At 48.5% G+C, this 12,361-nt stretch overlaps 2 protein-coding genes across 2 annotated transcripts in view; one reads left to right on the top strand and one right to left on the bottom strand.

The window, feature by feature from the left end:
- The first annotated feature begins 281 nt into the window (after positions 1-281).
- Positions 282-1,971, top strand: zbtb2b (zinc finger and BTB domain containing 2b). The gene is made up of 2 exons (XM_068753897.1): positions 282-454; positions 576-1,971. Exons 1-2 carry the CDS (start codon positions 282-284, stop codon positions 1,969-1,971), a joined length of 1,569 nt encoding a protein of 522 aa, XP_068609998.1.
- A 5,523-nt stretch (positions 1,972-7,494) lies between these two features.
- akap12b (A kinase (PRKA) anchor protein 12b) overlaps positions 7,495-12,361 on the bottom strand; it is a 37,872-nt gene continuing 33,005 nt past the window's right edge. Inside the window, exons 3-5 of the mRNA XM_068753973.1 lie at positions 9,743-12,361; positions 8,518-9,562; positions 7,495-7,619 (exon numbers count right to left, since the gene is read on the bottom strand). The exon at positions 9,743-12,361 is cut by the window's right edge and continues 74 nt beyond it. Coding sequence (XP_068610074.1) covers positions 8,522-9,562; positions 9,743-12,361 — 3,660 coding nt within the window. The 3' untranslated portion in view covers positions 7,495-7,619; positions 8,518-8,521. The remainder of the gene's footprint in view (positions 7,620-8,517; positions 9,563-9,742) is intronic.

Raw genomic sequence — 12,361 nt, 5'->3', positions numbered from 1 at the left:
ATGTTTATTTTCGTATTTATTTCCACTTGTAATTTTTTTTATCTTGTTTTATATTTTTGTATTTATATAAACTGTTTTTTGGTCCTCCATACATTGTACAACAAAAATAAACGAGACGAAGATACGTCCTGCTGAGCCGTAGCATTAATGGGGCGTGTCTTTCAAGGTCGATAGCTCGCCACCGTGGTCACGATAAAGGCCGGTCTCCGTCCAGACAGGAAGTTCATAGCTGCGTGTGTGTGTGTGCGTGTGCGTGTGCGTGTGCGTGTGCAGGGTGAAGAATGGAGCTGGCCAACCACGGTCTGATCCTGCTGCAGCAGCTGAACTCTCAGAGGGAGTTCGGCTTCCTGTGCGACTGCACCGTCGCTATCGGAGACGTCTTCTTCAGAGCCCACAAAGCCGTCCTCGCTGCTTTCTCCAACTACTTCCGGATGCTGTTCATTCACCAGGACAGGTAGTAACTGAGCGGCGCACCTGTGAGGCTTGCTGAAGTAGCTGACGTGAACTCAGAGCAGGTTTCAGTGCTGTTTGTCTCGAGCTAAGGAAACCAGCAGCTCTGTGTTTCTCTCATTTAGTGACTGCGTGCGCCTGAAGGCTGCCGACATCCAGCCAGACATCTTCAGCTACCTCCTCAATCTGATGTACACCGGCAAGCTGGCGCCCCAGCTGATAGACCCTGCAAGGCTGGAGCAGGGCGTGAGGTTCCTGCACGCCTATCCTCTCGTCCAAGAAGCCAGCCAGTCTGCATACGCCCACCCCGAGCAGAGCATCAACCTCTCCACCTCCCTCTACGGCATCCAGATCTCTGACCAGCAAGTAGCCCTGTCAGCTCGGCTACCGAGTCGGCAGCAGCTCCCCTCGCCGTTCGACTCAGAACAGATCAGTTCTGAGGGCGGGCTTTCATCCACGCCGGCTGCAGCAGCTTCAGATTCCAATTCCTTCCCGTCCAAGCGAGGCTGCTCACCCGTAGAGCTGGAGGCCTCGGCCGGCATCAGGCCTGCGGCTGAGGGGGGGGCTACGGACCTGCTCAGTGCAGAGAATGTGTCGGCCAATGCCATCCTCCACGTGAAGCCCAGCATCATGAAGAGGAGCTCCTCCTTCAGGAAGTATTACTCCTGTCACCTGTGCAGCCGCCGCTTCACCCAGAGGCGCCTGCTGAGAGAGCATCTCCAACAGCACGCCCAGGCTCTCCAGCAGGCGGCCGAAGCCAGCAATGCCTTCTCACCTGTCCTAGCTGGAGAGGCTAACTTAGCGGAGGTAGGGGGGGGGGCCTTTAAGGGCAGTACGGCCTCGACTCCAGCGGTAGAGATCATCAGCGACAGCGAGCAGACGCCTCTCTCCGCTACGAACTCGGACTCGCCCCGAGCAGAGGTGTCTACGTCCAATTGGGGGGTGGGAGGGATACATTCTCAGGCTGACACACCCCCTCCGTCAGATATCGCGGACATCGACAACCTGGAGAGCGCCGACTTGGACAGAGAGGTAAAGAGGCGAAAATACGAGTGCTCCACCTGCGGACGCAAGTTCATTCAGAAGAGCCACTGGCGTGAACACATGTACATCCACACGGGCAAGCCCTTCAAATGCAGCGCTTGTGGCAAGAGCTTCTGTCGGGCCAACCAGGCAGCCCGCCACGTGTGCCTTACCCAGGGCGCCGACGCCTACACCATGGTTGACCGGCAGAGCATGGAGCTGTGCGCCGCCGGAGACGATTGCAGCCAGATGGAGGCGATGTTCTTGGGCTCCTCAAAGCCGTACAAGTGTAATATTTGTGCGACCACCTTCTCCAACCCCAACGAGGTGATCAAACACTTGTGCTTCACCCAAGGGGGGTTGGTGGGGCTGCAGGGAAACACGGGGGATGGGATTATTGTCCCGCATGAAGAGTTTTCCAAAGACGACGGCTCCGATTTGTCCAACTCTGGCACCCCAATGGAGCCCATGAAGGCGGAGGAGATCTTTGTAGAGTAACGTCAAAGCTGTCCTTTCTGCCTGTTTTAAAACGTCTGCTTATTTTCTATATTACGATTATTGTTAAAATAAAGATAACGTTTGTCAGGGTATGTTTGTCAGTGGCACTCGATTTCTCAAATGTAAAGTTCTTTTGCCTTTGACCGAAGGTGTGTTTAATAGAGACTAGTTAAGAGCTCGTTAGAAAAGCGAGTACCGGTAGAATACCAGCGATGAAGGAACAAGAGACTAGTTAAGAGCTCGTTAGAAAAGCGAGTACCGGTAGAATACCAGCGGTGAAGGAACGAGAGACTAGTTAAGAGCTCGTTAGAAAAGCGAGTACCGGTAGAATACCAGCGGTGAAGGAACGAGAGACTAGTTAAGAGCTCGTTAGAAAAGCGAGTACCGGTAGAGTACCAGCGGTGAAGGAACGAGAGACTAGTTAAGAGCTCGTTAGAAAAGCGAGTACCGGTAGAGTACCAGCGGTGAAGGAACGAGAGACTAGTTAAGAGCTCGTTAGAAAAGCGAGTACCGGTAGAGTACCAGCGGTGAAGGAACGAGAGACTAGTTAAGAGCTCGTTAGAAAAGCGAGTACCGGTAGAGTACCAGCGGTGAAGGAACGAGAGACTAGTTAAGAGCTCGTTAGAAAAGCGAGTACCGGTAGAATACCAGCGGTGAAGGAACGAGAGACTAGTTAAGAGCTCGTTAGAAAAGCGAGTACCGGTAGAATACCAGCGGTGAAGGAACGAGAGACTAGTTAAGAGCTCGTTAGAAAAGCGAGTACCGGTAGAGTACCAGCGGTGAAGGAACGAGAGACTAGTTAAGAGCTCGTTAGAAAAGCGAGTACCGGTAGAATACCAGCGGTGAAGGAACGAGAGACTAGTTAAGAGCTCGTTAGAAAAGCGAGTACCGGTAGAATACCAGCAGTGAAGGAACGAGAGACTAGTTAAGAGCTCGTTAGAAAAGCGAGTACCGGTAGAATACCAGCGGTGAAGGAACGAGAGACTAGTTAAGAGCTCGTTAGAAAAGCGAGTACCGGTAGAATACCAGCGGTGAAGGAACGAGAGACTAGTTAAGAGCTCGTTAGAAAAGCGAGTACCGGTAGAATACCAGCGGTGAAGGAACGAGAGACTAGTTAAGAGCTCGTTAGAAAAGCGAGTACCGGTAGAATACCAGCGGTGAAGGAACGAGAGACTAGTTAAGAGCTCGTTAGAAAAGCGAGTACCGGTAGAATACCAGCGGTGAAGGAACGAGAGACTAGTTAAGAGCTCGTTAGAAAAGCGAGTACCGGTAGAGTACCAGCGGTGAAGGAACGAGAGACTAGTTAAGAGCTCGTTAGAAAAGCGAGTACCGGTAGAATACCAGCGGTGAAGGAGCGAGAGACTAGTTAAGAGCTCGTTAGAATAGCGAGTACCGGTAGAATACCAGCGGTGAAGGAACGAGAGACTAGTTAAGAGCTCGTTAGAAAAGCGAGTACCGGTAGAATACCAGCGGTGAAGGAACGAGAGACTAGTTAAGAGCTCGTTAGAATAGCGAGTACCGGTAGAATACCAGCGGTGAAGGAACGAGAGACTAGTTAAGAGCTCGTTAGAAAAGCGAGTACCGGTAGAGTACCAGCGGTGAAGGAACGAGAGAGAACTCTCCGTTTGCTGTCGTTGTAAAGGACGGCGAGACGCCGCTGCCAGGCTGCAGGTTATCACCGGAGCCGAGCCCAGAGTCGGGATTATAATCCACACGCTTGATTCTAGGCTGAGACAATCTGCTGTGTTTTGAGTAGTGGCGCAACATGTAGTGCATTTCCCTTCCATCCATTCGCAGTTCGCAATGCAACGAGCATTCCGATCTTTAAGGTTTATTTTATCGTTACTCCGTAATAAAGCATTATGAGAGTTCGTACTCTGGAAGTTGTTTACGGTTGAGCCGCTCTCGTTCTCTTCGTTTCGCTGTTTGCTTGCGTCGTCCATCCGCTTGTTAGCTGATGGAATTAGCAGCCTGTTCGATTGAAACAGGTCGCCGTGACGACACGTTGGCTTGAATTTATTTCTAACAGCCCGTAATCTGTGTTGCACAGGCTTTTCTGATTTTCTATACAATGCCATATTTACAAATATGACTTTATATTGCAAGTTGTATGTTAATAGACACATAGCTTTCAGAAAAGGATTTCGATCGGTCTAGGCGAGTGTTTACGTATTTGGGTTGGTAGTGAGGAACAGATCTTTGAGTTCCTCAAGAAATAGGTTAAAAGATTAGATTTTAAAGATTGATTAGAAGTTAAAGACTCCGAGCGTAATTGATAATGTCATGTTTACTCTGAGCGAATGGATTCTCTATCGCAGCCGACCTTCATTTATATCTGTTTCGTTTTCTTTGAATCAAAAAGTAGTTACAACCAGTATTCCTTTATGTATAGGTAAGACTGCTGAGGTATCATAGTGAAACGCGCGTGAGAGCGAGGTCGTAGATGCTCCATCCTTCAGCGTGGAGGTCGGGCAGAGGTCACACCGTGACCCAGGAGTTAGCTTTAAAGAAGAGCTGCTGGCAAAATATGCATGGCTGTATTCATGTTTATAGGAATATAAAGAAATGCTATTTATTATAGCTTACACCAACATAACGTGTTTGAGATTATAGAAATGAATTCAATGTACTACTGATGACTGGAAATTGTGGAGAGTTGCTCTGAACATGTTGGATTAGCGCGTTTCGCTGCGTCGTGCCGTGTGACAGCAGCGGCGTTCAGGGCGTGTGGGGACACAGCTTTATGCTCATTTAAAACTCAGCAAAAGTAGCTTTCAGGGTAACACGGTCAAGAGATAGTTGAACATTAAGATGAAGGTATTTTATGGAGGTTTGTAAACGGTCTGAATTTGGCTTTTCTTTCTTCTAAGGGGAATAAATTCTATGTCAGATACTTTACCTCAAGACAGAAAAAGGTCAAATGATTTTCCGGCACAACGGGGATCGGTGGTCTTTCTCAAATGAATCATTTCGAGGTCTGTTGACATAAATTACGATCCAGCTTGAGGTCACACACCCTCAGTTCTGGTTCCGGGGTGTGGCTGCATCGCTCTGACCAGCCCTCATGTTTTGTTTTTTTTACTTTTGTGCCAATTTTAGAATGTTGCCCGGTTTCAATTTGTTTTAATGAAATGTCTTCTTAAAATCCCAGAATATTAGCATCAGTGTAGAAGAATGAATGAATGAATGAATGAATGGATGAATGGAAAGTTGCCGCTTTGATGCAATGAGCCATGCGTTTGGCTGGATGGCGCTGCTGATCGGCTACTCAGGTCTGGCGACGTTCCTCATGTTTCTGTGGTGCGTTTGTGGATTCTAGTTTGAGGTAAATCAGCACATTGAAAATGAGTATCAGTGAATTGAAGTATTAATTACTGAGCAGTCGTAAAGGATACTTTGCTTTGATTTAAGCCTGCTTCTGTTGAGGGAATTGCAATGCTGTACTACTGACATACATTTTATTTAGCTCAGTTAAACCTGAAAATATGCAATCCTGAAAAGTCTAAATCCTCCCTCAGTCCAAGTTATTGTTCTTCTGCCATACCAGTCTTGTAAAGGTGTGTGTGCGTGTGCGTGTGCGTGTGTGTGTGCGTGTGCGCCCATCTCGACATCTCAGTATCTCAGGAAAACGAGAGGATTCTCTTTCTGTCAATAATCAGTCGTGTCCATCCCATAATTCTCCTCCCCAATGGTCATCTGACATCAACTGTGATCAATCTCTGTTCTCAGGAATGTTAGTAATTTTCTGTACAAACAACTTTGTTTTTGTTTTTTTTCAATGAAGAATGAATAAAAACATCTTTTTATATTTGTGGCTCCTTTTGTTAACTTAAAAAAAAATAGCATTAATGTGGACGGTGATCTATTTAGCATTGGTTAAGAATAAATAGTTGCTATAACCCTGAAAGTATGAGAGCAGATATCTTCCTTCGGTTCACGCGAGTCGGTTTATCTGCTTCGCCAGTGAATGTCTTTCCATTTCAGACTTCAACACAACACACATCGCTTTGCTTCTCACTTTATTGAATGAAATATAGACACATTTCTGTACTCTTACAATTAACAGATTGAAACGATGCTATGTGAATGTTGAGTTAGTGTGATAATATTACAATATTACCTTTAAGTACATACAGTAGTTAAACAATCTGTACATGTTAGTAGCTTCACGGTTATGTGTGTCTAAAAGCAGTGAGGACTGACGGGGGACGGGGGACGGGGGGGGCGTCTCCTGGTCGTCCTCTGGTCATAGAGCAACCACAGAAACACCATTTCTGAAAGCTTGACTGCAATTCGGTTGAAAACACAACAACCCACAATCTCCTGCTTGGTTTGGTGGTTAACGGGACCCCAGGGGTTTCTCAGGCCTTGCTTTGTGTAACAGCCGATGTCCCCGTACTCCATCAAGCCGTCATTGTGCGGAGAGAGATTCTTATTTTTTACATTTCTCAATGGTTTTCATGGCCTCACTGAGTTGACTTAGTGGTTAAATTTATAATACATATTAGCTTGTATTTATTTTTTTCCTGGTAACACATTCTCAGGTCTTTCAATAGTTGATGTTATTGTTTTAAATGTGCACCAATCAGGTAATGACACTAGGAAGTATTTTGACGACCTCATGCTTCACAGCAGGACGTGTTTAACTCACATTAGCTAAATGCTGGCTGAAGAGCATGTCAGTCATGAGGCTGCAAAGAAAACGGTAACCCTTGTTTAAACTTGACCTGAGAACGACACGAAGCATGAAGACTGCACGGTGCATTCTTTTTTGTAAACAACAGAGGGCGCATTTTCACCAAAAATATCACTATAGCTTGAAAAGGGAAGTGTGGAAACGCGATATGTCCAACATGGCAGCTCAGAACTTCGAACATCACCAGTTTCGTATCTGCACATGTTTGTGTAGAACGACCTTCCGGTGGTGCAAATTGGAATTCTGCATCTGCTCCACAGTAGCAAGCAAACGTTTGGACACCGTCTGATGGTAGACTGTCACAGATCATCAGGTACTTCTGCCACAGGATCAAACAAGGCGCTTATAATAGTACTTTATTGCATTGTGTGTCATTTTCACATTAAACCAGGCAATGGTGGGTGTCGTTTGTTGCTATGTGCCCGGGTGCAGACCAAACGCAGGATGCCGGTGGAATCACACGAGTACCGTGGTTTAGTTACTGTCACCGTTGTAAAGTAAACCTTGAATATCACAAGTCGCTGCTAGTGACTGCTGCTCTGAAATGAACGCTAGCTTCAGTGAACGCTAGCTTAGCAACGATTTCCGTGCAATGACAAATTAGTGTGAAAACTGAAATGAGTTAAAAATGTAAGTGTTGAGTGAAAGAATATTCAAGAATTAAATATAATATACATAATAAGTCGTCACCGTATCACGCTCACTGCTCTACACACACACACACACACACACACTCATGCGTTAGCGTGTTAGAGTGGAACATGGAGCGGTGCAGTGTCACGGTGTCGGGTGGGGTGGAGTACAGGAGGAAGGGGAGGTGACGTCTTCATCACTCAGTCTCTCTGGGCGGATGGGAGCGGCCCAGTGTTACCACGGCGATGCCTCTTTCTCCTCCTCATCGCTCGTGTCCTGGTCCAGACAACATGTCAAGGCATCATTCTTGAATCTCCAGCTGTGGAGAAAAGGAAAAACAACAGATATCAGGCACAAGAAAAACCTCGATCTACAGTACTCAGTACTCAGTACTCAGTACTCTGACAGAAAAGCAGCTTGGCAGTGGAGAGATGGCCTGCTTAATGGATCAGATGATCAATAATAGAGGACTTACATGTGAGTCATTAGTTATTCTAAACTCTGCAGCTCAGATCTTTACATTTCCTGCATATGTACATTGGTTCCAAATATCGAACGGCTCCTTGATTACTTACAATCTGTATATTTGTCAGGCCTTGAATAGCACAGCAGCCAATTCTGAATTTGTAAAAGGATTTGCTTTTTCAATGATAATTACGGCATCTTTCAACCGGGTGTGGATGTCCTGTTCCTAACCTGAAGGAGACAGCCGTGCTCAGAACTACTGGGACAGCTCGTCATCAGTTTAAAAGGTACTTACCGGTATGTGTACTGGGTATTTTTATATGGCAGCGCAATTCAGTCAAAACAACTACAAAAGCCAACGTGAACTCTTTGAGTCTAACAAATCCAGCGATTTCTCGAGTCCACAATGAGCCCATGGGAGAAGGAAAAGACGAGGAATCCGAGTCAGTCTTTCAGCACGAGTTCATCTGCCCCCCCCCCCCCCCCCCCCCCCCCACTGCTTCCCTTTCAGACCCCGGCCTACAAAGAACCGAAGACGGGGGTCAACGTCGGCATTCCTGCTTTGATATCAAAGGTCCCCTGGCTGCTCAGAGCGTGAAACAAAAGCCCCCCCCCCCCCCCCCCCCCACGCCCTAATACATGTAGGGCCCATTGATGTTTCAGAAAGCCCCCATGAGGAAATAGCTTGATAGGCCAACAAAGGAATGTAGACAGTACCCGAGTGTACTCTGGCTACCCCGGCTGGTGCTCACCTGCTCACGACGCCGCTGTGATCTCTGTGGACGGAGGCTCGATCTCCTTCACCGCCTCCTCAATCACTTCGATCACCTGCGCCATCACCTCTGCGCACTTCAGCGATGATGATTTCTCTGTCTCTGGATGGCTGGGTTCTGCCAGTGGGACCTCACGGGGGGAGGACACCTCTGCTGAAGTCGTCTCTTGACATTCCTCTGGCGAGGTTGAGGGTTTGACTTCACTTCCCTCAGCCATAGTGCTGCTGCTGTCCTCTTCCACTAACGGCCCTTCCATCACCTGTGCCATCTGCAGGACCGCTTGGACGTTGTCTTTGTCCTGCTTTGAAGGAGCCTCTGACTTTGCTTCTACTGATTGCGGCTCCACTTTCTCAGCTGCTTCTTTAGCATCTGTTTCCAGAACGTCGTCGATGCCTCCTTTACTCCGTTCCTTTTCGACCTGCTCGTTCTCGCTCTCGTTCTCTTCCTTTATCTCCACCTCTCCTTCAACTGTGACCTCCATCGCTTTATTCAACTCCTCTTCTTGTTTCTCCTCCTCTATAGCGGTATCAAGGCTCGTTACTATCTCCTCTGGGACTGATCCAATGACCTCCATGGCAAGACAGAGTGGCTCGGGTGACTTTTCACAGGCCACTATAATGGAGACGTCACTGATAACAGCATTCTCGGTTGACAGCTCCATTTCCTTCTCTGTTGTTGCCACAGCTGTAATTGATTCTGGGCTGGCGGTTGTTGGGTCTGTGGGGTCTTTGGACTCAGGTGCACCGTCTGACACTTTCTCAATTGCCTCCTGAATGACAGCCTGGGCAATGACTATGCTCTGAGCCTCAATTTCAGTCTCCTGCTGGACCTCCTCCTTGATTTCATTCATCTTCTCAGTGGCCTGGTCAATGAGAGCACAAGTCTCTGAATGGACTGTTTGAAGGATAGTCGCCGCCATGGCCTCTAAACCTGAATCCTTCTCCTTGGTCTCCTGCCCTTGGGTTTGTTCACCACTAACTGTCTCTAGCACGGTAACAACTTTGGGCGGTGGCACGTGTTCAGGCTCTAGAGCCACGTGGTCAGGCTCTAGAGCCACGTGTTCAGGCTCTGGAGCCACGTGTTCAGGCTCTGGAGCCACGTGTTCAGGCTCTAGAGCCACGTGTTCAGGCTCTGGAGCCACGTGTTCAGGCTCTGGAGCCACGTGGTCAGGCTCTGGAGCCACGTGTTCAGGCTCTGGAGCCACGTGTTCAGGCTCCGGAGCCACATGGACCACCGTTTCAGTGATGACGGGAAACTCCTGGCTTGATAAAGCTACAGGGTTGAATATCTTATTTTCTTTTGTCATGTCAACCATTGCGGTTTCAATTTCAGCTTCACAGTTCTCGCTGGCTTCTTGAATGTCCACTGCTTCACCAAGCGATTGAACCGCAGGCTCGAGCACGATGGTTTCTCCTTGCTGCACTGGTGTCATGGCCACGGTAACTTCCGTAACAGTGGCCTCCTCTGGGCTTAATTGTTGCTCCATTTCTGACACGTTTGTGCTTACAGTATCACAGATCACACCAACAGACTCCCTGTTGAGTGTTGCAGGTCCCTCCGTAGCTGCTACGGCCATGCCCTTGGTTCCTAGGCCGGTGCAGATGGCCACGGCCTCTTCACAACGATGTGACTTCAGGACGGCATTGGTTTTGGACTCGGCTTGTGGTTGACATTCGCTTTTTTCAGAGGCTACTTCTGTTAGTACATCTTCAGTCACAGATGTCTTGGATGGAATTTCACCAGTAATATTCTTTGCACTCTCTGGCTTGGATCCCTGAGGAGCAGCTGGAATGACAGGTTTCGCCTGACCAGTGGGTGGTTTGTGCTCTATGGCATCCAGAGTTTCATCCTCCATTGTGTCAGTGTCGATTGACTTGGGTGTGACAGCATTTTCAGCCTCCTCTGGAATGTCACTCAAATCATCATGTTTATTATCAGCGTCTTCCACAACGGCTGGAATCCATGATGCAGGTCTCTCTTCAGCAGGCAGTTTAGCTGCTTCTGTTGCTGCTTCCTGCTCAGCTTCAGGTTGCTCGTTGAACTCTGACAGGGGAACCACAGCTGGGGTGTCCTCCTCCTCACCCGACCCCTGTTCGGAGGATGCTTGTTTTTCAGACTTCTTCTTTCTGCATCCAGGCAGGAACTTCTTCAATGAGAATGATGACTCCTCTTTTGGTGCTTCGCCGTCTGACTGGACTTGTTCTGGCGCCTCTTCAGGCTTTTCCTCACTTTTGGCCTTATTCTTTGGCATCACCATACGTTTTAAGGTGTCCCAGGCAGACTCCCTCTCCTGGGGGCTGCTTACAGGCTCAGAGGTGGAAAGTTCTCCTTCACACTCTGTGTTTTGAGAGGTCTCTATGGCAGCCTCAGCTTTGCTCTCCACTTCTCCTTCTGCAGGAGCTTGCAACTCCTCTTCAATTTTGGTCTCCTCATCATCAGAATCGGACGTCTTCCTGCTCCTCCTTTTGGGTCCACCCATGCACATTAAGGCGTCCCAGGAGACAGAGGTGTCCATTTTCTTTTTGGGCTCCTCAGTGCTGCTGACCAGTTTCTCAGGGTTTGGTTCTTCCTCAGTTGATGGACCCTCCTTCGTCTCTTCCTCGGCATTCTTATCTGCTAATGCAGCGCTCTCAGAAGAGGACAGCGTGGCTGACTTTGCCGGCTTTTCGCTTGTGGCTTCATCCTCACTCTCTGAAGACCTTTTGACGCGCTTTTTGGGTGTTACCAGTTTCTTGAAGGAGGACCACGCAATGAGACCCTCTTTCTTCTTCTCTCCATCAGAGACAACTTCACCATCAGTCTCTTGTGGAGACTCGCCCTGGGACACTGCGGCAGCTTTGTCATGTTCTCCTGATTCTTCGGGGGACGAGGGGCCACTGTCAGTTTTTGGGGCATCTGCAGACTCAGCGGAGGATTGAAGCTGCTCAGCGGCCGGTTCCCCAGACTCACTGGGCTTGGACTCAATATCTTTCTTGGCCTTCTGTTTCTTCGTTGATAGTTTCTTTAAGCCAGCACCAGTGAAGAGCTTCTTTAAGGGGCTTCCTTGGGGCTTGGCTTTCTCCTCTTCAGTAGTAGTTGCGCTTTCAGCTGTGACTCCAGACTCTGCTGTCGTCTCTGACTTCACCAGCTCTGGAGTTGCTAATGCTGCCTCCTTGGGGTCTGAGTCTTCTTCGACAGTAGTTACTGGCGCTGCCTCCTTGGGTTCCCGCTCCGCCTCATCCTTCTCTTCGACTGGAGCAGCAGTTTCTTCTATCTTGACTGTCTCTTCTTCAACAGCTGTCTCTTTGTCTTCGTCATCTTTTGTCTTCTTGATGCTGGCTTTCTTTCTCAGGTTGGAGAAAAGTCCACCATTGAAGAGTTTTCTGAAAGAGGACACGGTGGTCTCTGTTTCCTTCTCGGTTTCTCCCTCCTTCACCTTTTCATCGGTATCTTTGGTTGCAGTGTCTTCAGCCGGTGCAGCAGCAGTCTCAGCTTTGTCACCATCTCCATTGATGTTAGCCTTAGCATTGGATGCCTCGGAATCCGCTTCTCTTTCTTCAGCTGTACTCTTCTCTTCAGCAGCGGAAACCTCGTCCTCCTTTGTTAATTCATCAGTCTTGCTAACCTCCTCTCCTTCTTTATCTTGGACTGTCAGGAGCTTCACTGGATCCTTTTCCTCACTTTTGTCCTTCTTCAATGTGAACTTAAAGCCCGCAAAGCGGAATATCTTCTTGAAGCCCACTTCACCGGTGTCGACGGGCTTCTCTTCTGCTGCTTCCTCCTCAGCAGCAGACATGTCTCCGGCATCGGGAGATTCCTTCTCTGCATTCACTTGGGGAGCCGC

Source organism: Brachionichthys hirsutus, chromosome 20 (assembly GCF_040956055.1).
Source record: "Brachionichthys hirsutus isolate HB-005 chromosome 20, CSIRO-AGI_Bhir_v1, whole genome shotgun sequence".
NCBI lineage: Eukaryota > Metazoa > Chordata > Actinopteri > Lophiiformes > Brachionichthyidae > Brachionichthys > Brachionichthys hirsutus.
The sequence above is the reverse complement of the archived record's forward strand: the minus strand, read 5'-3'. Positions and strand labels throughout refer to the sequence as shown.